The following is a 25,758-nucleotide window of genomic DNA, read 5'->3' as shown; positions in this document are numbered from 1 at the left end:
CTTACCCCATGAGTCATACAGATGCCTTAGACTATTCCCTTGAGATCAATGGTCTGGATGGATCATCAGAAAAAAAAAAAGCAAGGACCTTCCTTCCCCACCTTGATAATGCTAATGTAAGGGGTGCATCACAGGATGTGTGACTACAAAGGCACCAGAGCAGGGTGAGAGGGAGTTTGCACAATGCTGTGGCCTGAGGCTCTGGAAGTGCTGGAGGTTCTGGAGTGAGCCATGCATGCAGTAGAGTCCCTCTATGATTCAGTTTGGTGGGGGAATTTCCAAACTCTGTGTGTGTGTGTGTGTGCGCGCGCGCGCGCGTTTGTGTTTTGGGTGGGGCGGAAGGGCAGGGAGGAGATTGTAAAAATGTTGGTCAAAAAGAGGAGCCCCAGAACAGACTGCAAACCTTGGAGCTGGCTATTGGCTGTGTTGAACACCTAGCAGAACGTAGTGCTCTGCTTTCAGTTATACCATGGCCAGCCTGCTGTCTAGGAGTCTGTCCTCTTATTCCATGCAGCTGAGAAGGTGCTTCGTAAGGGCAGGGGAGGAGATGGGAGGCATTGAGTATGTTTGCACCCTCCTGTTTTTGGGCTGCTGTTGGGGCTGGAAAATCCTCCTGGTGTAACAGCCCAGGGGCTGCTTCCCCACCATATTTATTGGTCACTGCATATTTATTGGCCCTGACTTATCTTGGGCTATGTCCCTATGTCCTGGCGGTTCCAGGGGCAGTGCAAGTCTGTCTACAGCACTCCAAGGTAGAGGCCAAGAGCCACCCAGCTGGCATGTCTCCACTGAAATGTACACAAGTGTAATCAAGGGCTTCAAAATGTTGTGATCTGCATGCTCATGGGGTCCACACAGGAAGCCAGAGCAGCATCTAGAGCGCTCTTTATGCACTGACTTGCTCTGCTTTACATTTCTTGTGCATTCAAGCCCTGGCAGCAGGACTTGTCCCTGAATGAGACCTTGGCTTCCAGGCACAGGCTGAACTCCAGCTGACTTGGTGGCCTGGAGGATGGATGGATGCTGGGCCATGCTTGTCATTATATGACAGTCCCTGGAAGCACAGAAATGCCACAGCTGGTGACAAAGGCCTTTAGGAGATACCCATAACCTATAGTTTTGCCTTTCTGCTCTCACTACAGGGGGAGTGCCAGATACATGGCCCAAGTGCATTGTATTGTGGGTAGGTGGGTAGGTGCAGCTGGCATAACCATCATGTAGGACGCACCTCAGCACCAGTGCCAAAATGTGGGTGACAAAGGCACCTTTCTACCAACCTTCTTATCACAGGAACAAAGGCCAAAGAGCTGCAAACCTGTTATCTTCACTCATCAGGTTCACATAGGGACAAGAAGTAGTTGGTGGGGGCACACTGAGAGAGAGTCGGGGTTCGTAGATGGCACGACAGTGACCCAAGGCTAAGTACTACCCCAGAGGGCAGGATCCTAATCTAGATGGCGTGGAGAGGGGAATGGGGGTGTGTGACATCATTGTTAAAAAGGGAAAGAGTTACTTCATGATTTGCTTTTCCAATAGAGAGCCCCCTGGGCCCTTTAAGACCTGGGCTGAGGATATAGTAAACATATAATCTCTTCTAAAATCCCAACCCCGTGATACACTCCACCCCCTCCCCCAGATTTCACTGACAAAGCACCCTTTGAAAGTATTATCACAATTTGCCAGAGCCAGGCAATTTAAGCCACCTTTCATCTCTTGGCATGCTGGCCCTGGTTTATGTTAGAACAGTCTTGGGCCTGCTTTAATTTATGCTCTACTTCTCAGACACCCCATGGATCTAAGCAGCTGAGAAAAGCCCCAGAGCAGAAGGCTCCACCACAGGCCCTCCCTATCTGCAGTCCATCCTTCCCTTTATACCTTCTACCTTCAATATGGCCCTTGTGCTGGACAAGGGTAGCAGGGTTGGCTTCTGCCAGCTCTGTGCTAACCAGGGAAGCTGCCCGTGTATATAGTTGCTTCTACAATGAAATGGTGTAAGGGGGAACTTAGTGCAGCAGGGAATCAGGTCCCTCTCTGCCCTTTCCTCCACCAGTGTGTTTCAAGCTCCAAGCCTGGGGAGCCCACTAGCACCCAAGGCAGTGAGGGGGGAAACTTCTAAAGGCTGAGAGTTTGGGTCAGTCAAGGATCCCTCCATGGCCTGTCCTTGAGTGCATGGCATAGGGCAGGAGGGCTCAGGTCTCTTCTGGGGGATTGTGGTGCTTCCCAGGTGCTCATACACATGCCATTTCACAAGACCCATCAGTGTGAGGATGGAGCGCTGACAGCCGAACAGAACCAGCTGCCACCTGGATCCCCTGCTCTGAGGGCATAGGTTTGAACAAGCCATTGGTCTCCCCTAGTGGAGAGTGGAGGGGGCTCCTTCTGGAGCAAGCTGCGTACATGCAGTGCTGCTTCCAGGGAGCCAATGGGGAGGAGAGCTGGACAGGAGTTTGCTGTTGTCCTGTTAGGACATGCTGTTCCCAGTCAGGATCCCCTGTTCACTCTATGAACCCTGCACAGCTTCCCTTAGCTGCTCATGTGATGAGTAGTGAGGGAAATAAATAGATGCAGTGTTAACACAAACAGCTCAAAGAGGGTTTGCATGTGAGTAGGCACAGCCAGCTGGACAGTGCCAGATGCAATCCAGGCTTTTCTTATGCTATTTGCTCAGCGTAGCCCACTAAAATGCAGCCACTTCTGGGGTGGAACCAGATAGTTGTTTAGCACCATATAGCAACAGGAATCCTGCGTACAGCTGAGAATGAGAAAGAATCTGTAGCATGCAGAATGGGATTATATGAGCTATTACACAGCCAGCATTAACTGTTTTTTTATAAGGGTTGCCAGGCATCTTGCATCTTGCATTAAACTTCTTGTTCAGAAGGGGAAGTGACACCTCCTGCAGCCCTGCCATAGGCTTGCTCCTAATATGAATGTGGAGAACCTAATGAACTAGTAACCCTTTTTGGGCCCTGTAGGAGGTCTCCCCTCTGAGTACTACATGTGCCCAATCCTACTGAGCTTCTAGGAGCCAGGGGGAAGGTGTTAAAGTAACGTCACTCACCTGAGCACATTTCGCCCTTGAAGCGGACGCAGGAGAAATCATCACACTCGCAGTACTTGCCCGTCACCTTGCCAAAGTCGTTGCTGTGGCAAACGCACTGGCCACAGATACACTCCCCCCTTTGGCTGCAGAGGGGCTGCCCCTCCTGGGGGCTGCAGTTGTCCTGCTGTGAGGGGTTGTACTCCTCCTCAGAGCACTCACAGTGGGAGCCCAGCCGGCCCTGGTAGCAGCTACACACACCACACTCAAAGGTGCCATTGCCCTGGTTGCAGATGGAGCTGTTGGGTTGAGCAGTCTTTTGGCAGCTGCAGTCACAGACAAAATCCACCTCTACGGTCAGGCTGTCCTTGAAGCCCACGGGCTTGATGGTGAAGGATTTCTGCCGCTGTTGTGGGCAGCCACGTACTTTGGCCTCAATGCTGAAGCTCACCTGGGTAGGGAAGCCAGAGGGGGAGGGGTCAAGATGTGGGACAGCACCCATTGGGTGGCCTGGCCCAAGGTCATTGCTGCCAGCCAGGTCTTTTCACACTTGCCAGGATTTAGGGAGACTGAGCACAGGGAGATGGAGCTGCTTGCTGTGGGAGCATGGAGAACTACTGTGTCTATCTGCATCCATCAGCCTTAGTACAGAATCCTCCATTGTATCTATTCTAGCCAAATCCTGTCTCTTCTTGGCCAAGGCAGGAACCCACCCGAGTGTGAACGTCTCTTCCAAGTGCTGGTTCCAGTTGTGATTCAGGGCAACTGGGCAGTACAGGTGGGGCTGGGATTTGGGAATGTGTATAGAGCAGGTGCCTGGGATCAGCAGAACATGTGTCTGGACTCCCCTATCCCAGGGCTGCCCCCAGTGTGACTTACCGTGTCACCTATCTTGAGTCCAACACATGACTTGAGCCCAGGGATTACTTCATTGTTCAAGCAGGTGGCATTGAAGGAGAGGGACAGCTCCTCAGGCAGGTCCCGCACTTCCAGCTCTATCTTGGAACGGATTTTCTGGAAGAGTAAAGGGAAGAAAGAGCAAGGTGGAGATTGAATTCCAGGAAGGCTTTCAAAATGCCACCATATTGGCAACAGGATCCCTGCACTCCCTGCCACCCAGCACCATGCCCTGCATTTCCCAGGACTACAATGCAATGCTCTTAGATCAGGTGCAGCAAGATGTATGTAAAACAAACTGAGCAACACTGCAGCTGCTTCCAACCTGTGCTGGATCAGATGCAGTGAGCAAGTGAGGCAAGCTGAGTGCCCTTATGGGAGGTGACCTGTGTCATGTGTTTGGGAAAAGGATCAGTTGTCCAGCAGCCTTTCCTGGGCTGCAGACACATTAGATAGGGGGCCAGCCATCTGTTTAAGGGTAGGGTTGCTGGTATATGGGATGGCCTTGCTTTCTCTGTGCCTCTCTATATGCACATGAGGTAGCAGGTGCTCCCAGCTGGGTCCTGGGAGGCTGGAAGTGTATCTGGATTGCTCAGGGAGCAATGCAAGAAGGTTAAAGCAGACAGAGCATTCACATGACTTTGGAGCTCAGTGATCCCTGGGCAATGATGGCTAGGGTCATTAGGAACGGCAGTCCCCAACCCCATCTGCTCATCTGCATGGGGTACATTTCTTCTGAGGAAAGTATGAATTCCCTAGGAAGCCACAAGTACCAGCCCCACAAAGTGCCTCAGGTGAACCTAACACAGTCTAGTGGCTGCTACTGTAGTGCCATGGCTGCTGAAGCTGCAGAGTGACGTGGTGCCAATGCACCATTACACACTCACCCCATAGGACTCCACAATGAGTTGCAAGACGTTGCTGGAGTCTCCAGACAGGGTCCCCACAGTCGTGCCTGGAATCAGCTCGCTATAGTTCTGGTAAGAAAACACACAGCATCCTAGTCTGCTGGGGAAGGTGAGAGCACAAAGCTGAGGCCTGTGGGGCAGAGCTCTTAATTACTCATCCCATGGAGAATGTGGATTCTGGCTGGGCATCAACCCTGCATTAGCCACCTCTGCCAAAGCTGTGTCCCAGCTAAACACCTTGAAGATCCATCTAAAGCAGTGGGTCTCAACCTCTTTAGGCTCAAGACATCCCTCCTTAGACTCGAGACACCATTCAGAAAATGCCAAGTCTTAGCTTTCACTCCTTTTTTGACTATGGGAGAAAACAAAACAACTCTTCTGTTGCAAAGAACTCAGAAAGACCACAACAGGGGAGAATGATTTTAACACTGTGCATTCCTCTTTGAAATGTCTGGGTTTATCTTGTGAAGTATGTTTACATACCAGACAGTTCTAACATTGTATGGCACCCTGTGGCACCCCTAAAATGATGTCAAGGCACCCTAGGGAGCTGTGATGCTCATGTAGAGAATCACCAGTCTAAAGCCTCCTTGCAGGGTACTTGCAAATGGTAGCAATGTGTTGCATTGGTGAACATATTGGAGCAAGGGGAGCTGGGCTCTGCTCCCAGCCTGCTGCTGCATGACTCTTGTTCAGTTCCCAGCCACCAAATGGGGACAGCAACACTGAAATGCTACAGTTGGAGAGCAGAGTGCTCTCAGAGGCTCAGTGGGGGTTATGGGAGGTCCTTTGGGTTTAGCAGATTTCGGAGCTCTTCCTCCCTCTGCAGCTAGGACTGTTGGTGAGGGCTATTTAGGCAGGGCAAGTTTGCAGCTCTAGCCATTACTGAGCTTGAACCCTGGTTCTGGTGGCCTCTCCCACACCCAGAGCACTTGTGAGCCTGGGGAGAGGCAGAGCTGAAGTGAAGAATGCTCCCATGGGCTTCAATGGCCTCTCCAAAAAGCTGCGCTTCCTCTGCAGCTCTTCCCACTGTGTGACACTGGCTGGAGGCTGTTACCTGGTAGAGGCCTGCCACATTCTCTGTCACGGCAAAGATCAAATTGATGTTCTTCTGTGAGAGCTTCTCAGTCATCAGGCCCAGGGAGGGGTAGTCCTGCAGAGACAGAATGGGGGCACTTGGAACTCAGGCTTCCACGGAAGCCTGCATCCTGCTATCCAGCGCCCCAATCTCCTCCCATACCACCCTCCCCCCACCCCAGCACCCTCCAGGTTCTCTTTCCATGAATGTAGGCTGGCTAGTAGGAGGCTTGGGTGCCAGCAGGAGTTATGTGCACTTGCAGCAGTCTGTGCTCCCTCTTAACTGCCTGTCTTGGCAAACCTGGATTTCACAGCCCGATCTCTCAGTCCAGCTCCCATTGACATGTCTGTGAAAGCCCTGCATTTGGCAAAGCTTTACTTGCACATGTACACACGGACGTATATATACATCCCTGCACGCACGCACATGCCTGTGCATCCATTCATGGGTGCACACACCTATACGAGCCACACCTGTACAGAATTGTGTGGTTTGGTTTACCTACTGCTAATGCTCCTCAGGTCTCACCACCTGCTGTTTCTACATCTGTACCTTACCTTGGGGACCCCAAAAAGGTTTCCTGCGTTCTACGGAAGGGCCATTCCTCCATCCCTCCCAGCACGTAGGTCATCATGTTTACCATTGTGGTGGATGCTGAGTAGAGGTTATCTTGGCTGATGTGGCACTGCCCATCATTAGGTTGCACGATGCCTGCCAGCCGCCCATCCAATGCAATGTGGGTCTTGGCATCTGTTGTGAAGACCAGTAGGTGGGAAGCATCATTCCTCCAACCAATCTTCTCCTGTGGAAAGACACAAGAGAGGATTTTCAGTGCCCTCAATGTGGTGCTGCTGGGGGACAGTTTATTACTACTATCACCTTTGCTCTGTTATTAGCTTAGCTTCTCCAGAGTTACCATAAAGAACCTGGCACTGGTTCCCACAGAAGCCTGGGGTTGGTTGATGGCTGGTGTGCACCAGTTCGACATTCACATCTCTCCATCTTTCACCTCTGCTCTAGTTGCACATGGTGCTGTGCTCATTATACTGAGAGATGCTGTCTGTAAAGACCTGGGCCAAATAGGCTCTTACATCACAGACGATCGCTTGGATAATGGCATCGAACCCCCCTTCCGGCGCATCACGGTTTCGTGAGACGCTCTGCTTCTTCACCTCCTCGTTGAAGCGTTGCACTTGGTCTGTGAGTGCCAGCACATGCTTGTAGCCAAACATAGGAAGGCAGGCATATGAAAACCTGTGGGGACAGAGTTAGATGGAGGAATGGTTTAGTTTTGTAGCAGCAGAGAACATTGTGGCAGGGCAGCCTGAGCCTCAGGGGGCATGGCAGCATATTTATTAGTAAAATAAATTTCAACCTTTTTCCATATCATGACTCCTTGTCCACACTGGGACCATCATCCCATTTAGCCAGACCCTGTTCCTGGTTCAATATTAAGAATGGCTGGGCTGTGGTGATCACAACTGCCTCAGGGAGGCAGAATGATTCAGCAGTGGGGCCAGCTGCCAGGTGTGGAGAAAAGTCCTGGAAGATCTAGGAACCACGTACACTTCACCACCTTGTGCTCTTAGCAGGGGGTCTGGGTGCACCCTGGTTTTGCTAACCACAAATAGTGGCCCTACAATTTATTTATTTTATTTAAATTAACAATAAGAATCCCTACATGACTCGTCTTCTGGATAGAGGAAAGGAGAAAGAATCAGCCACTCATGACAGACACTAATCACTTGCTTTTTGCACCTTGGGGTAGTGCTCAGGTACCATGTAGATGGGTGAGGGGTGAAAAATCTGAATAAGGGAGAAGAGAAAAATAGATGAGGTGTTTGGACAATTTTGGCACCATTTCTGGGTGTGGAATGCTTGAGAAAAATGTTCTTGAGCTTCTTGGAAAATCTGGCGCACATCAACCAGGAGCTTAGTATTAGCGCTCTACTCAGTAGTACGAGGATCCTTGCAAAGAAAAGAAAAGCACAGACACAATTGTGCACTCATTCATGCTCTAAACAGCCACTAGCAGCAATAATTTAAAATATCATTGAAGATTTTGCAATGAGAAGACTTCAGCTTGTTTTTAAATCCATCATAAAAGCAAAGCAGGCAGCCACTCGCCATTTGTTTTTTTTCCTGTAAGGAACTTGAGAAGTGCCAAATTATACATGACTTATGAAACATCAAGAGCAGCGGCTATTGAATAATACAGAAACCAGTACAGTGACTAGCTGTACATGATGATGAGTTTGGAACCCTGCAGCTGACAGGCATGGGACAGTTTCTTCCATGTCTTAGACAGTTAGAGATTGGTCTAGGCCCTGAAATACAAGGTTTTGCAGCCGCGATGAAATGTGGGCTGGTGTTAATTGCAATTATTTTGGATAGTCTTATCAACGTACATGTCTAACCCCTTTCCACATCTCACTACTTTTTACATGGCTGTGAGTTCCCAGGTCTGATCATATTCCAATGTGCAGAAGCACTGCCGTTTCCTCATTTTGATTTCCCACCCTTTCATTCTGTTGTGTTATGCCTCATTCATGTGTGAGTTCTACCTGGTAGGCACTCTCACTTAGAGGTCCAACTGCTTTGAATCTGCTCCTGTTGCCTTACTAAAGCTTAGCCCGTAGCCTGGCCTCCTGTGGGAGTTAGAATCAGCTGTGCCAAGGAGAAATAATTTAACACCATCAAGAAATGTTACTCCAAACTTTGTTTCAATAGGCTCCTTGATTGATAATAATAGTACAAGGGCTTGGATGCACTGTTGTTTATCAGTAGGTTTCACAGGATTTTACCCAGGAAGTCAGCACCATTATCCCCATTTTACAGCAGGGAAAGTGAAACATGGAAAACTGACTTCCTAAGGTGACCTAGGAGGGCAGGGACAGAGATGGGAAAGGAACCCAGATATTCTGAGCCCCAATATGGCATACCGTGCAATAGAGCATACACCCACACTTTGTTAATCCCAGGAGGTAGGCAGTGTGGGTCAATAGATAGATTATTGGCTTGGGAGTCAGGACTCCTTGAATTGCTGTTCAGCTTTGTCCATGGTTCATCATTTAGCTTTGGGCATCTGCACTGTGGTTGCCTAACACCAGAGAACCCCACATGGGCTGCTACCATTAGGTGTAGAGGGGAGAGTCACAGATCCTGTATGTGGGCCAGATCTGGCCTGCAGGGCTCCTAGATGTGTCATGAATTTGGGGGCAGGCCTGCTGCTGAATTTCCAGTTATGAAGCCCCCTTTGGGACACATATTGGTGACAGGGGGGCCAGCAATGTCTGCATTAATGTCTGGGCTGCCACTGTTGCCCACTCTACCACCATTGGATCTAGGACTGGCCCACAAGGCCCTTCATGGTCTGGATCTGGCCAGTGAGGAGCCACACAATCTGGATCTGGTATAGGGCCCTGGGTAACTTTGACACTCCTGCTTGATGCAGTAATATAAAAAAGCCACTGCACTTCTGTGGACCACTGTTCTGTAAAACGGGAGAAACAGAGCTTACTGTTTATGTCAGTGAAAAAATGAAACAAGTGTTTTATTATTGTCATTATTTTACAAATGGTGATAGGAGCAGAAACATCAAGGGTGCAGCATCCTGCCTTATCTTCATGTGTCCAGATTGCATTTATATCACCGCACAACTGCACTTTTTAGCCCTTACACACAGCTTGGATTGCATTTGTACTCCATCGCTGCACTTATCCTGTGCTTTGCTTCTGAGCATGCTCAGAGGGATGCAATCTGGTTACCCAGGCTACCCTTACTCTCCGTCTTACTCTCAGCAGATAGCCTACACCTAGATGATCTCCAGGAGTGGAAACAGAGCCCAAACTGTTCTACGTGCCAATTATGCGACTACATAAGTGCAGCATAGGTATGTAAAGGTGAACAAGAGTATAGCCCTAACTGTCTTGCTGAAGGCTCCATAGTTAAGCAGCAGAAAACCCAGGGATAAAACTCTCCCTTTCTTTGTTGAATATATCAGGACAGGTCCTTGACTGGCATGAATTGGCAAAGCTCTGTTGATTCATGCCAGGTGCTAGGTTTCCCATTGACATTCTTATGTCATAGTGTCAATTATCTTTCAATATCTATGGCTTCACCGATCCCCTTGAAATGGATGGAGAAACTGTTATTGATTTCAGGCTCTTAGTAGGACTTACTCATAGCAAGGATTGTCAATGGCTTCCTGTGGTGAGATGTACATGTATGGTGACATGGGCTTGTCCACAAAGGCCCCAAAGCCAATCCGCAGGTTGCTGGTGAGCTTGCTCATCTCCTTAGCTAGGTTGGTGCCCAGGTTTTGGATGTTCTTGAGATCATCCTTCATGGAGTTAGACAAATCCATCAGGTAGTAGATGTCCACTGGGTAGTCCTCCACTTGGCGCACTTGGACAGAGAAGATTTGGGAGTCATCTGAAATGGAATGTGACAACAAAGTGAGAAACTTCCTATAGATTCATGGGAGTGTCATGGGGAAGGAGAGGGTTGTGAGATGGAACACTGTGTCAGGAGCACATCCGGGATGTAGGTGTTCAGGTCACAGCCTAGGGGATCAGGAACAGGCAAAGTTGGAGAAGCAAGGGTCCAGACTAATCTGGAGTCAGGGGATCAGGAACAGGCAAGTCAAGAAGCTGAGGTCTATAAGGGACTGGGACATAGGTAGTCACTCTGGGTACAGCCACAGGCCAATAGGTGTGTGTATGTTAGGAACAGGGGACAGAGATCTAGACCAGTGCCACTAGCCATGAGGTCTGTAACAGGAAGCAATAACTGCGCATGACCAGGACATGGGGAATTACCTAGGACAACCAGGAGCTTGTTGTCAGAGGACAGGAGTCTGGAACCAAGATGAAGTCAGGAAATAGGGCCCAAGAAACTAGGAATAGGGCATTAGAAATCCAGAACTAGATAGAAAGATGTCTGTCTTTCTGAGCAGCCTGCTGGGCACTGAAAAAGCTGTTGCTTAAGAGCAGGCAGCCACACTCAGTGGGCAACTGGAGCTCGGTGGGGGTAGGCAGGTCACTGGCAACTAGACTACCTAAGGTAACTAGGGTCAGCTGGTGACAGTTTGGCTACCCTGATGCCCTGCCCCTGTTATTGTGAGTTAGATCACAGAACCAGATGGAGCTAAGTCCTAGTCTTACTAGACAGGAGTCTCCTATGCTGGGCAGGGAGTCATATATAAATGGTTTAAGTCATCAGAAAATGGTTTAAATCTGTAACAGAACAGAAGTTCAGTACACATAAACCAGTTTCAAAATGGCTGAAACTGGTTTAAGATAGAGCTGGTTGAATGTAGTATCAGAATTAACTTACTTGGGTCAAACCAGTTTATGAAACTTCCATCCCAGACCCCTTTCTGGTTCAAGTTGAATCACAGTCCCCTGGCATCCCATCATGCTTTCCAGCCCTGTCCTGGGCTGTGCTGTCTGCTCCAGCATAGAAGGGTTGGGGGGAGGCAGGGACTGCCCCTCCCTCCCCCCAGGCAAACCCCAACTGGGGTCTGGGGCCAGAGGGAGGTGGGGAAGAGCTGCCCTACCCTGTCCTGCCCTGCTAAAAACTTACTGCTGGCTGCAATTGTAGACTACAAATCCCGGAGGCACCTGGAAGCAGGAAGAGGAAGTGATGAGCAACCCTGCAGAGTTCTGCTGCTGTGAGTCTGGACTGGAAATCCTAGAGACCTTGGGGGCAGCAGGAAGAAGAAGCAAACACATGCTGGCTACGTGCTAGAGAGCCATGCTCTAGCACTCCCCAGCTTCTGGCCTGAGACACTGCAGGTACATGACTGCATTTCCTGAATCAAAAGTGAATGCCTGTCAAGCTGTTTCTCACTTTAATTTTTGCAGCTTAGACTAACCTGCAAAGACTGAATTGATTCAGCCTCAGGTCTTTTGACTATCTGTACTTAGCCCCTAAGTAAAACACCAAAAAGTGCAAAACCTGCACCAAGTAGTATTTATGTTACGGCATATCCCGTATGAGCTTCAGTGCTTTGTCTGAGGCTCCTACATGCATAAATGCATCAGTATTCCTAGGTAGGCACAGGTCATTCTTGATTTGATAGCTGTGGGTCATGACAAATAAGTGAACATGAGATGAAAATCATGTGCCCACCGCACGAAAGATGCTCTTTCAGGCCTACAAAATCCACATAGCCTGTACAGCCTGGTAGTAACAGACAATACAGATTGAACAGAGGGTGACATCCGGAATCCCAGGCATTTTTCTTATGTTCTGGCTGGTATAAGGTGACATAAAATGCTGTATGCATTTGTCAGGGACAGCATTAGTTAGAGTAGAGATGTCAAAGTTGTCTGGCCCCACAGGTCAGATGAGTGATGCAGACCAGTCCATGGGCTGGATGACTGGTGTAGGGCCAACCCCATGAGCCAGATCAGGTCCACAGATCCCACCCCGTGCCCTGTTCCTGTCTGGGCCCCAGCAGAAAGAGGCCCAACATCCCAGGCTTTTGGCTGTTGCTATGAAAGCCACAGGTAGTTCCCTACCCTCATCAAGCCTGTAGGCTGGATGATCTGGCTCTGCGGCCTGGATCTAACCCACAGGCTATGTTTGATATCCCTAAGTTAGAATGACTGGTAGGGGACTATGTTCCACATTAAACATTTATCACACTTCTAGATCACACTGACTATAATGGTAAAATGCCCCTGTTCCAGCCACCAAAGAGCTAGTGATGGTTAGGAATTATTTGATGAAACATCTTTCACTGAAAAATACTAGTTTGTCAGAAACATTTCTGGTGAAAAGTTTGTTAAATTTTCTGTTTTGGGGGTAAGAAAAAGATTTGGAGCAGACCTTTTTTGACATTTATAAATGAAAACAAATTTGTTTTTAGTCTGAAACAGCTTTTCATTTAGCTATTTCAGTTCCTATATAGTAACAGCATTTAAAACGCAAGTCTGGAGAGAAACAAATATATCCAAACTGAGAAAAAATATTTTTGATCAACCTAAACTATTTTTTTTTTTCAATTCGCAGATTTTCAAGATTGCTTTTTCAGGCTGATTCAGAATGGGGAAAAACATGCAAAATTTCTAAATCTCCCAAATGAGGAAAACCATTTGGGAGATTTAGAAAGCAGCACAAGCTGCTTACAGATGTTCAAAATATGTTTTACCAGAAGAACCAGTGTGTTAGTCTGACCTGGCTCCGCAGAGTCTGTATAGATTGGATGCTTCGGTGGGGCTTTTTGGTGCTTTTATCTAAAGCCAAATCAATCAGCCAAAAATAAAGTGCCAAAAAAAGCCCTGCTAAAGTGTCTGGTCTATACAGACGTTAGGTGAGCCAGGTCCAACTAACACGGTGTCTTTTCTAGGCATGTGGTGGGCTCAGTGCAGGGGCATGCAATTTAAAGTGCTGCTTTTTATTTAACATCTGTAAGCAACTTGTGCCCAGCTCTAGCAAGAACTGTTAATGGTGGAGAACCAAAATGTGCTAGGTGCTATACTGACACACTGCATGGAAACTGGCCTAGTTCTGCATAGTGGGCTAAAGCCTTGGGAGGCTGATTATTCCTGTTGCAGGATGCAGGGCATGGCTAATGAAACACCTTGTTTTATATTTCAGTATTGAGTTTCTTGGTTCAAGGAGCCCATAAAATACCTGCTTTGGGAATGAAGCATAGTTGGGCAGAGATGGTACCAGACCTGGAGCAACAAGGCTTGGATTTTAATTCCACTTCTACCAATCAGCGACCAATACTGAGTAAGCAATATCACCTTGGGCTCTTTGTCATCACATGGGAATGAATTATATTTGAATACTTGTGCTAATTTTCTCAGACCCTGTCGATGAAGAACTCCATATAAATGCTAACAGCTCTGCCAAGACTTGGGGCATTTTACATTCACGCTGATTGCAAACAGATCTCTAGTGTCTCATGTCTTTGGGCTTGAACCCTTCTGAGGTCAGTTCCAAAGATATGGGCGAAATGTTTTGCCTTTATTAGCTATGGACAGCCAGGCTCTGGTTTTCAGTGAGGGAAGGGGATAGGTGCCAATATTAAGAATTCAGGGGTTGACAGAATCCATTGCTCCATATAGGAATCACTGACTGCTGAATAATTTCAGGGGAAAAGATGCAACAAGTGCTCTCTGGCACTGGTGGAAACTGAACAAAAGGCTCCTCACATGAGATAGTCACTCAGAAATCCCAGGGATGATAGAACAATGGAGTCACACCCAAGAGTTGTTAATCACATTGCTTAATGAACTGGCTGTAAGGACTGGGTTACAGGCAGTCTTGGCTATTGGTTAGGCTGCTACTGGAGGACAGGAGACAGAGGCAGAATCCAGAAGCACTGAAACCAAAGGGGAATTCCAGGAGTAGAGTCTATGTTACAGGCCAAGCCAGGGTTGTAGCGTCAGAGACCAAATTAACAAATTCAAGAGGTAATTCCAGGAACATGATTCAAGTCACAGGCCAAATCAGGGTTCTGGAGTCAGAAACTGAGTTATCAAAGCTACGGGGAATTTCTCACCAGCATCCAGAAACAGAAGCAAGCAGGGTCAGAAGCCAGAGAGACAAGAGCACAGGGCCCAAAGAGGCTAACCACAATAGACCTTCAAAAATGCTGACCGGCCTGCAGTGTAGTGCTGCATGTGGAACTAGAGAGGGAGGCTGCTATCCCCAGCAGTCAATCAGGAGGCTCTAACAGTGGCTCATCAGTCAGGGTGGAGCTGCCAGTTAGAGTTTCTGTTAGGTTTAGCCAACTGGGCAATTAGTCCTGGCTGGGATGCTTGTTAGGACTCTGACACTAATGGGAGGTGCTTAAATATTACATTGTGGAGAGCAAGCTAAGAACCAGAATAGGACAGAAGCAAGGGACTTTTCATCTTCCTTATCCCTAAATGGGCTTTAACTGGACCTGTAGGTCTCCACACAGCTATTTCAGAGGTCTAAAGTTAGGACCTAAGTGGGCAGCATGGTTTTTCTTTCTCCAAAAGGAAGAGGAACGCCCCCACAAGTCTGGAAACTCTACATTTTGCTGATGACTTTCAGGCTGGCGTCAGCAGATGTCACACTGCCTCATATAGGACTTATCTCTTGCAAAAACTCTGAGGCTCCAGACTACTGCAAAACCTTCCAAACCCTAAGGCTAGGGACAGACATCCAAAAAGCTGGAGCCTGAATTGATTCAACCTTTGCAGGTTACTCTAACCTGCCTAGGTTAAACCAGTTTGTAACAGTACAGATGTCCCCCCCTGGATTGAGAAAATGCGGGCACATGCCTGCAGTTGCTCAGGCCAGGAGCCTGGGGGCACTAGAGTGTGCCCTCAGCTGCAGGAGATCTGTAATGATTGGTGTGTGGGCAGTCAGGGCTGAACTGGCCAGAGAGGGGTTTAATTCCACCCCCCCCCCCCCGGTCCCACCAGCAGGCACCTGACTTGGGTCTGCTGGGCATTTCCCCCCTTGCTGCTGCAGTGGGGGCCACTATGGCTGCTGAGGCAGAGGGGGCAGGGAGGGGGGTTATTCTCCCGTTTACCCTGACCTGCACCCAGGGGATCACAGCCAGGTCTGCCCGCCCCGACTGACACTTCCACCTCCGAGTGGTGGAATAAGCCCCCTCCTGTCCCCTCTGCCGGACAGAGGGAGAATAACGCCAGTCCCTGCCTCCCCCAAGGAGCCCTGCTGGCCAGCGTCTATCCCTGCTAGGTTGGGGTCGGCTGGAGAGTGGGCTTCCCTGGCCAGCTTGGAGGTGCCAGTAGGCCCTGAGCCAGGCAGCCACTACTGCTGCGCCCCCTGCCCTGTGCAGCACCCAGGGGTGCAGCTGCACAAGCAGCTGCAGGCTGGCTGGGGTGGGGGTGTGTTCTGTCCCCAGCTAATTAGTTCTGTACACTAATGCCAGGAGCCTGGGCAACAAGCAGGACGAGCTCGTCCTCCTGCTCAGTGCAAAGAAATATGATGTCACTGGGATAACGGAGACCTGGTGGGACTCCACCCATGACTGGACCACGGGTATAGAGGGCTATACCCTGTACAGGAGGGATCGTGTGGATAAAAGGGGTGGGAGTGTAGCTCTCTATGTGAAGGAAAGCTACATGTCCCTGCAAGCTGATGTTGGTGACCAGCATGGACAGCTAGAGACCCTCTGGGTAAAAATTCGTGGGGAATTCAGCACAGGGGACACAATGGTGGGAGTCTACTACAGACCTCCCACTCAAAGTCCCGAGCTTGACCAGGAGTTCGCCCAGGAACTGACTGAGGCCGCTTGCTCCAGGACCTTGGTTGTCATGGGTGACTTCAATTACCCGGACATCTCGTGGGAAGATCACTCAGCTAAATCTGAGCGGGCGCAAAGCTTTCTCTCGTGCGTGGATGAACTCTACCTGACTCAAGAAGTCTATGGGCCAACGAGAGGCAAAGCGCTGCTTGACCTGGTACTGGCTACGGGGGACGACCTAATTGGTGACCTAGTGATTGATGGGAAGTTGGGTGACAGCGACCACGAGCTGATCACCTTCACCATCCGCCGTAAAGCTGGCAAGTCAGTCAGCAACACAGAAGTCCTTGACTTCAGAAAAGCTGACTTTGACAAGCTCAAGAGGCTAGTCAGTCAGGCTCTCAGGGACCATGACCCCAGGGAGTTGGGAGTTCAAGAAGAGTGGTTGCTTCTCAAGGAAGCGATCCTCAGTGCACAAGCTAAATCTATTCCAACACAGAGGAAAGGCAGCAAGAAGGCACAGCAGCCCCCCCTGGCTCTCCAGAGACCTAGCGGACCTACTGTGGCTAAAAAGGAAAGCCTTCAAAGGATGGAGGACGGGATTCACCTCCAAGGAGAATTGTTCTGCGCTGGTCCGGTCCTGCAGGGAGCAAACCAGGAAAGCCAAGGCTGCAACTGAACTCCAACTAGCTTCAAGCATCAAGGACAACAAAAAGTCCTTTTTCAGATATGTGGGGAGCCGGAGGAAAAGCAAGGGCAATGTTGGACCCCTGCTAAACCAGATGGGGCAACTGACAACTGACGCCCAGGAAAAAGCCAACCTATTAAATAGGTACTTTGCGTCAGTCTTTCATCAGTCACACGGGATGCCCATGCCTGCTATGGGACAGGGAAATCTGGGTGAGGGGGATCCCCTACCCTCTATCAATGCTGACCTCGTGAAGGAACACCTTGAGAAGCTGGATACCTTCAAGTCAGCTGGCCCTGACAACCTGCACCCCAGGGTACTCAAGGAGCTGGCGAGCGTCATAGCCCAGCCCCTGGCACGGATCTTTGAAAACTCCTGGTGCTCTGGTGTAGTGCCCGAAGACTGGAAGAAGGCCAGTGTGGTGCCGATCTTCAAGAAAGGGAGGAGAGTGGATCCGGCTAACTACAGGCCCATTAGCCTGACTTCTATCCTGGGGAAGATCTTAGAAAAGTTTATTAAGGAGGCCATCCTTGAGGGACTGGCCCAGGCTAACATTCTAAGGGACAGCCAGCACGGGTTTGTTGCGGGTAGGTCTTGTTTGACCAATCTCATTTCCTTCTATGACCAGGTGACCTATCACCTGGACAAGGGAGAAGAGATTGATGTCATATATCTTGACTTCAAAAAAGCTTTTGATCTGGTATCCCATGATCACCTCTTGGCCAAACTGCCCAGTTGTGGCTTTGGCTCCACCACGATACGCTGGCTGGGAAATTGGCTTCGTGGTCGGACCCAGAGGGTTGTGATTGATGGCAGTCACTCATCATGGTGCCCTGTGACCAGTGGGGTCCCTCAAGGCTCTGTCCTGGGACCCATACTGTTCAACATCTTCATTAATGATGTGGACATTGGAGTCAGAAGCGGATTGGCCAAGTTTGCCGATGACACCAAACTTTGGGGCAAAGCATCCACGCCAGAAGATAGGCGGGTGATCCAGGCTGACCTGGACAAGCTCAGCAAATGGGCAGACGAGAACCTCATGGTGTTTAACACCGAAAAATGCAAGGTTCTCCACCTTGGGAGGAAAAACCTGCAGCACCCTTATAGGCTTGGCAGTGCTACGTTGGTTAGCACTACAGAAGAAAGAGACTTGGGGGTCATCATTGACCACAAGATGAACATGAGCCTGCAATGCGATGCTGCGGCTGATAAAGCGACCAAAACGCTGGCGTGCATCCATAGATGCTTCTCGAGCAAATCCCGGGACGTCATTCTCCCCTTGTACTCGGCCTTGGTGAGGCCGCAGCTGGAGTACTGCATCCAGTTTTGGGCTCCACAATTCAAAAAGGATGTGGAGAAGCTTGAGGGAGTCCAGAGGAGAGCCACGCGCATGATCAGAGGTCAGGAAAACAGATCTTATGATGACAGGCTGAGAGCCATGGGACTCTTTAGCCTGGAAAAGCGCAGGCTCAGGGGTGATCTGATGGCCACCTATAAGTTTATCAGGGGTGACCACCAGGATCTGGGGGAACGTCTGTTCACCAGAGCGCCCCAAGGGATGACGAGGTCGAACGGTCACAAACTCCTGCAAGACCGTTTCAGGCTGGACATAAGGAAGAATTTCTTTCCTGTCCGAGCCCCCAAGGTCTGGAACAGTCTGCCAGCGGAGGTGGTTCAAGCACCTACATTGAACACCTTCAAGAGTAAATTGGATGCTTATCTTGCTGGGATCCTATGACCCCAGCTGACTTCCTGCCCTTTGGGCAGGGGGCTGGACTCGATGATCTCCCGAGGTCCCTTCCAGCCCTAATGTCTATGAAATCTATGAAATCTATGAAATCCTGCTGCTATGGCCATGCCATGCCACTTGGGGGGCGGTGGGAAGTTTCTGCCCTGTGTGTGGAGCTCTGGCTCCAGCTCCCAGATGCCTTGAAAGGAGAAAGGTGGAAGGCTTCAACCCTCACCCCCCACTGCCTCTCACAGAGGCTCAGGAGGAGCAGGAATGGCTGGGGGGTAACCACTGCAGGCCAGGGGAGATGGCTTCCTTCTGCCAGGTGCCTTCTGTCTTCCCAGGTGTCTTGGAGCTGGAGCTGGAGCTCCACATGCAGGGCAGAAGCTTCCTGCCCCGCTCCCCACCCCCCCCACAGCAGTGGACTGTGACAGTGGCAGCTGGGAACAGAACAGCCCTGCGCCCTGACTCAGCCTGCAGGTGTGTGGGGTGGGGTGGGGTGGGGTGGGAAGAGCCAGGTATTTTAGTGTGTTTAAGTCCTATCATCTGGACAAGGGAGAAGAGATTGATGTCATATATCTTGACTTCAAAAAAGCTTTTGATCTGGTATCCCATGATCACCTCTTGGCCAAACTGCCCAGTTGTGGCCTTGGCTCCCCCACGATCCGCTGCCTGGGAAATTGGCTCTGTGGTCGGACCCAGAGGGTTGTGATTGATGGCAGTCACTCATCGTGGTGCCCTGTGACCAGTGGGGTCCCTCAAGGCTCTGTCCTGGGACCCATACTGTTCAACATCTTCATTAATGATGTGGACATTGAAGTCAGGAGTGGACTGGCCAAGTTTGCCGATGACACCAAACTTTGGGGCAAAGCATCCACGCCAGAAGATAGGCGGGTGATCCAGGCTGACCTGGACAAGCTCAGCAAATGGGCAGACGAGAACCTCATGGTGTTTAACACCGAAAAATGCAAGGTTCTCCACCTTGGGAGGAAAAACCTGCAGCACCCTTATAGGCTCGGCAGTGCTACGTTGGTTAGCACTACAGAAGAAAGAGACTTGGGGGTCATCATTGACCACAAGATGAACATGAGCCTGCAATGCGATGCTGCGGCTAATAAAGCGACCAAAACGCTGGCTTGCATCCATAGATGCTTCTCGAGCAAATCCCGGGACGTCATTCTCCCCTTGTACTTGGCCTTGGTGAGGCCGCAGCTGGAGTACTGCGTCCAGTTTTGGGCTCCACAATTCAAAAAGGATGTGGAGAAGCTTGAGAGAGTCCAGAGGAGAGCCACGCGCATGATCAGAGGTCAGGAAAACAGATCTTATGATGACAGGCTGAGAGCCATGGGACTCTTTAGCCTGGAAAAGCGCAGGCTCAGGGGTGATCTGATGGCCACCTATAAGTTTATCAGGGGTGACCACCAGGATCTGGGGGAACGTTTGTTCACCAGAGCGCCCCAAGGGATGACGAGGTCGAACTGTCACAAACTCCTGCAAGACCGTTTCAGGCTGGACATAAGGAAGAATTTCTTTCCTGTCCAAGCCCCCAAGGTCTGGAACAGCCTGCCATTGGAGGTGGATGTCTATGAAATCTACGAAATCTAAGTCAGACGTCCAGATATTTCCCAGATACTCAGCCTTGCAACTACAAATCACCCAGGCAAGCCTGTTCACCTGCCTCAGCCATTTGGGCTCTGAGTAAAGGAAACTTACCTCCTCAGTGCCCCAGGGAAACAGGATAGCAAATTATCTGATAGCCAAACAGCCCAAGACAATGGAGGAGGCCAGTTAGATTCACCTGATAGCATAAGTGAGCGTAGATGGGAATAAAAAGAACTGTTCTCTTGCTCATAGGATTGCTTGAGATAAGGAGAGCAGGTCTTGTTGCAGAGGGACTGAAGCAAGAAATGTGTTGGGAGGAGGACAAGAGAGCTCTCGGCAGGGAACTGTGGATAACATTTCCATTGGAAGGTGCACAGGACTAGATGCAACCTGTTATCACAGGAGAGGCTGCTCTGCAGCCTGCTAGAATAGGGAGAACATTTTCAGAAGCAGTTTCATGACTGAGAAGCCAAACTCCCACTTTCAAAAGCTATTTAAACACTTAGGAGCTGAAGATGTCCTGTGATGTATTGTGCATTAGCCATTATATATGGCACTGTTTCTTCCAATGGGGTTATGCTATGTGCCTCCCTAGGCACCGTATTTTTTCTTTGGTTCCTGTTTTAGGCAAAGTTGCCAGCCATATAAACTGCGTGGAGCGCTCTCTTGTGAGCCAGTCTAATCTCTCCAACTCTGTGGAGCTACAAGATGAAACAGGGGTGGGCAAAATGCGGCCTGGGGGCCGGATGCGGCCTGCCAGGCCATTCTATCCAGCCTGCAGGGCCCCTAAAAAATTTAGAAAATTAATATTTATCTGCCCCTGGCTGCCTGTCATGTGGCTCTCAATGGCTTGCCAAAACTCAGTAAGTGGCCCTCTGCCTGAAATAATTGCCTGCCCCTGAGATAAACTAAAGGCTGAAGGTCAGCCAACCTTGTTTTAGCTGACTTCAACTAATTCACTTCCCAGTACCTCAGTTTCCTCTTCTGTTGGTGCGTCTACACATCACCCTATGGTAACATAGCAACATGCTACAGCGAAATAGAGATCATGTGTGTCTACATGTGATCGCCAGCTACATTGGTGTAGCAGCGCGCTCCCTGGCAATGGCTGCAGCGACATAGCTGGGAAATTTACCCATGTGCGGCGTGCACAGCACAGTAACAGCCCATATTGCACAGTAACAGCCCATACTGCACTGTGTTTTAGTACTTCCAAAATAAAGTACCAAACACGGCTCCGTAGCAACATTGCCATATGGCAACATGTAGATGCTCCCTCTAAAGTGCCTCCAAATGATACTTACTTTGCAAAGAGCTTTAAGATCTGCTGACAAAAAAATACTATCTGAGCTAGGTGATGTTTAGCATTTTTCAGTGTAATTTAGGTTTCTAGGTGTACGTTTGAAAACGAGAAGGGTACTTTTGAAAACGGAGGTAGTTTGACTCCAAGTCACTAGTGCAGTCTGAGCCACCCTACAGTGCATCTCTGGGATGGATTGATCCCAACTTCCTGGAACAACAGCACGATCTTCCCAATGATGAGGCTGCAGGACAGGATGGTGCTTTGCATATGCAATTCGTACCTTGCCACATGGCCCCCAATCCAGCCACTCTGGATTGCTCAGTCACTCCTCCCAGTAAGCAGAGTCCAAGGCATTTTTCTCAGGCAGAACAGGCTCACCCAGAGGTCTCAGGCTGCACTTCCATTGCCAACACCCTCACAAGCAAGCCCTTTCTTCAGGCCGGATTGGGATCGTTTGGCACCTACCTGGCCGCAAGATGAGTTTTATTTTCTGGGGGGTCATTTGGGTGGCAATGGTGTCTCCGGAGCCAGTGTCACTGAGTGAGTCATTCTTTTCAACTTCAGTGCTGCTGACTGGGAACTCGATGAAATCCAATGAGCAGCCATTTTGTAGGAGGTTCTCTTTCCAGTCGCAGCGAGGAGTTCCCTGTCCTAAGTCCTGGGAGAGGAAGGTAGAGAGAGCTGTGAGGTTCTGAAGTAGCCAACTGGGATTACGACTTGATGCCCTTGGGAATGGGGCCATGACTCTGTGACACCTTATCACAGAGCCTGATATTAAATGGATCACCTTTGGGAACTATACAGGAGCTCCAACTAGTGCAGGGAGGAGAGACAATCTTCAAAACAGACAGTTAATGAGTGCTCCGAGGACTGCTGCACACATCTCACTGGCTTTCCCAGCTCATCACCACCACCTACACAAAATGTCACCACTTCCTCTTATCAGGTCTGCATGATCTCCACTTTCTTGGTGTCAAACTCCCTGTCCTCACTTCTAAGGGCTAATAGTGGCAAGTTAGTGGTAAGTTACCAGCTACCTGTTGATTCTGCCTTTGTCCCAGCTGCCATAGCACAGACTGTAGCCAGCATGTGGTCTGCTAGCTAATACACAGACACCTCTCAGCAAGGCAGAGGGGAGGGAGGAATTCCTGCTTAGCAGGGAGTGGTGAGGGGGTGGGGGGAAGCAGCCCATCTTTGCTAGAGCTGCAGCCAGGGAGCAGAGGGGAGGGGCCAGACCTGCTGTGGAGCAGAGAGCCCTTCCCAGCCCAGAGAGGATGCCGGGATGCTGGGGGTGTCTGGTTTATCTTAAACCAGCAAGGGGTCTGGGACAAACATTACATAAATCAGTTTGACCCAAATCTGTTAAGTGTGATACTACATTCTACCAGGTTTATCTCAAACCAGTTTCAGCCATTTTCCAACTGGTTTATGTGCACTGAACACCTGTTCTGTTACAGGTTTAAATCAGTTTCTGATCACTTAAACTGGTTGATGTGTAACTTCTGTCCCTAGCCCTTGTGGAACAGAGACCTCAGGGACAGCAGGAAGAAGAAGCGAATACACAGGCTATGCTGGATACATGCCAGAGTGCCATGCTCTAGCACCCCTGGCTTCTGGCCTGAGCCACTGCACGTATGCCTGTATTTCCTGAACCAAAAGTAAATGTCTGTCCAGTTGTTTCTCAGTTTAATCTCTGCAGTTTAAAACAACCTGCAAAGACTGAATCGATTCAGCCTCAGGCTTTTTGACTGTCTGTACATAGCCTGTGTATTTACAGCACTGATGACCCCCACTTTGATTGGGGGAAGAGGTGAAAGATATGTGCATACTCTTCTCTTTGCACATTTCAGTTAAGCAAAAATGAGAAAATAATTTTCTGTTTCAAAGCCTGAAACTGTTAGCCAAGCAGTTTTAATAATAAATAACTGAGAAATTGGGGATGCCTTCAGCTCTGGGTGCTGCAGGAATCATGGAGGCTACATACTGAACATTAGCCCCCACAAGTGCAGAGCATGGGTGGGGATGGGTGTTTCTTCACCCTGGGAAATGGAGATTGCCAAAGAGGAGGAATGAAACAATGGCTGACTTGCACAGAATGACAGGAAGCATGCACCTTTAAAATACCCATTAGGCTTCTGTATTTGCAGCAAATCATTACAGAAAATGATCTCCCTGTAAATGTGGAGTGAGTCCTGAAGCTGGAAGTGACCTTTGTTTCTCTGGCCCCTGTATTGCCCAGATGGTGGATGGGAAATGCCAAAGCTCTTCTTGTTTGGAGAGTACATGCATGAAGCAGAAGGAACAAGTCCCCTCTGTGCACCTTTTGCTGGGGTCAGAATTTAGGCTGGTTTGGATTTTCAAAATGGGTCAGCTTTCACTGAGGCACCAAACCAAGTGGCCGCATTTTCAGCTCCTTTGTAACTTGAAGGGGGTGTATAACCATGTCACTGAGTGGCTGGCTCACAAGACAACAGTCTACTTCCTGCAAGCAAAGGGAGTGCCTTCTTTATTCACAGGGTACAGACTTAAGTCCCTGCCACTGACTTGGTTTTCTGTGCATGCATGGTTAAGGGTTCTTATGCCACAGTCATGGTTCATTACTCTGGCTTTAGTTTCTTGCCACTTTAGAGCCCATGGGATGGGGACAGTCTCTTTACTGTTGGCAACTGTTCCCCAGCTGAGTTTGACTCTGCTCTCCCCCTAGGAGCAGAGGAACTGCCAGACCAGACCAGACCTGGTTTCCCTCTTGGATAGTGGCCAGGAGCACTAGCTGCTTCTGAGAACGGTGAATGAAACCCTACAATTGGCAGTTATGGAAGAAACTGGTGCAGTGCAGCCTTCGCCATGACCCCAGGGAACGAGAGCTCCCGAAACATCAGGGTAAAAATCCCTCGCTCTAGTAGGGTTAAGATGACAGCCTCTGGGAACACTCCTGGCTGCAGGAGCTCTGCAGTATACTATCCATAGTGGACCTGCTTGCTGGAACATGGAAAAGCCACAATTTGAACACTGACAGGCAGTGGAGCTAGAGCAGCCAAGTGGGCTCCTGTTCTGCTCTGGCTATGGTTTCCCTGGGTAAAGCAGGTACCAGTGTGCAAAGCCAGTAGCTTTGCATCAGGGAGAATTTGCAAAACCATGCAGAAAGAGCCTCTCTTTTGTCTTTCTTACAACTCCACCCTGCTCCACCAGAAACTCCAAGAAACCAGACAGTTAACAGGACATTCTGTCTTATTAAACAGAGTTCCTGTGTGAAAAAAGACCAGGCTAATCTCTTAACCCCAGTTTCCCGCAGGCTGGAGTTTGGGAGGAACAGCACCAAAAAAGGAGTGAAAGAGATGGAATAGCAACAGAATTACTGGAGAGGCCCTGAGTCTCCCATCAGGGACAGGAAATGGAAATGCCCAGCTCATTGTGAATTGTCAGCCCCGTTTCTTATCTTAGAAGGTTTCCTTGCTCTTCCCTCCCTCCTGGTTTCTAATCCAAAGGGGCAGGTGCTGTCAGTTGCTCTGGGTCTGCTGAGACAAGGTTCCTTGGAAAGACAAACATTGAAAATATTCTACACCTGCTCCTACTGCTGTGACATGGACTATCAGGGACAGATATAGTCCGTGTCTGTGACTCTCTAAAACTACTATGTCTTTGTGTCTCAGGGTAGAATTTCTATGAAGAACCCTCTCCCTGGCTTCCCACTATATGTGTTTAGAGGAACAGAGTATGCATCCTGCTAAATCTAAAAGCATACGAGCTGTGCAGGCCTAATTTTTTTGTGCAACAACTTTAGGCAGGTGAGGCTCCATTGACTTCTGTGGAGCAATTCCTGATGTAGAATGTTGTAAGCGAGGTCCGATCCTGGCCCTGCCTTTTTACAATGGGCTTTGGAACATCTCTGAGCAGAAAGTTTTCAAATATAGGTTCCAAACTTTCCCTGAGTTTGCAGTGGTTGGATACAGCCTGGCAGATTGGTTTGAGCTACGAACTTGGATCTGAAAGTCCAAGGGATGAAGCTACTATATCACTTTAATCCAATAAGTGGAAGCACATCAGTGGTATTCTCCTGTATGGAGGCCCCTGGTTCATAAGCATTGTGGTCAGGCAAAGATGGGACCTGTAACACCCTGGCTGGGGATTGCACTCTGGGATTCTTGTAAATGGGCCTGAGTTGCATTCCCCTTTCCCCACTGTAGCCAGTCCATGACCAGCAGACAAATCTTTAACAATACCCTTTGCCTTACAGCTGACATTTGGATGTGGGGCTGGCCATCCTCCCTCCCTCCTGAGTTCACAGGGTAGAGAAGAAGCTTTTTTTCTG

The 25,758-nt window shown here is 49.4% G+C and overlaps 1 protein-coding gene across 1 annotated transcript in view; it reads right to left on the bottom strand.

Annotated features, from left to right (window-relative positions):
* The window catches only part of ITGB3 (integrin subunit beta 3), a 61,971-nt gene that overhangs the window by 13,044 nt on the left and 23,169 nt on the right, over positions 1–25,758 (bottom strand). The window contains exons 3-10 of the mRNA XM_090044139.1: positions 21,915–22,107; positions 10,105–10,357; positions 7,015–7,177; positions 6,564–6,725; positions 5,903–5,998; positions 4,825–4,914; positions 3,920–4,054; positions 3,062–3,491 (exon numbers count right to left, since the gene is read on the bottom strand). Coding sequence (XP_089900265.1) covers positions 3,062–3,491; positions 3,920–4,054; positions 4,825–4,914; positions 5,903–5,998; positions 6,564–6,725; positions 7,015–7,177; positions 10,105–10,357; positions 21,915–22,107 — 1,522 coding nt within the window. The remainder of the gene's footprint in view (positions 1–3,061; positions 3,492–3,919; positions 4,055–4,824; positions 4,915–5,902; positions 5,999–6,563; positions 6,726–7,014; positions 7,178–10,104; positions 10,358–21,914; positions 22,108–25,758) is intronic.

Source organism: Crocodylus siamensis, chromosome 4 (genome assembly GCF_052110815.1).
Source record: "Crocodylus siamensis isolate JL-2025a chromosome 4, ASM5211081v1, whole genome shotgun sequence".
Lineage (NCBI taxonomy): Eukaryota > Metazoa > Chordata > Crocodylia > Crocodylidae > Crocodylus > Crocodylus siamensis.
Note: the sequence above shows the minus strand (reverse complement) of the source record. Positions and strands in the feature narration are given on the sequence as shown.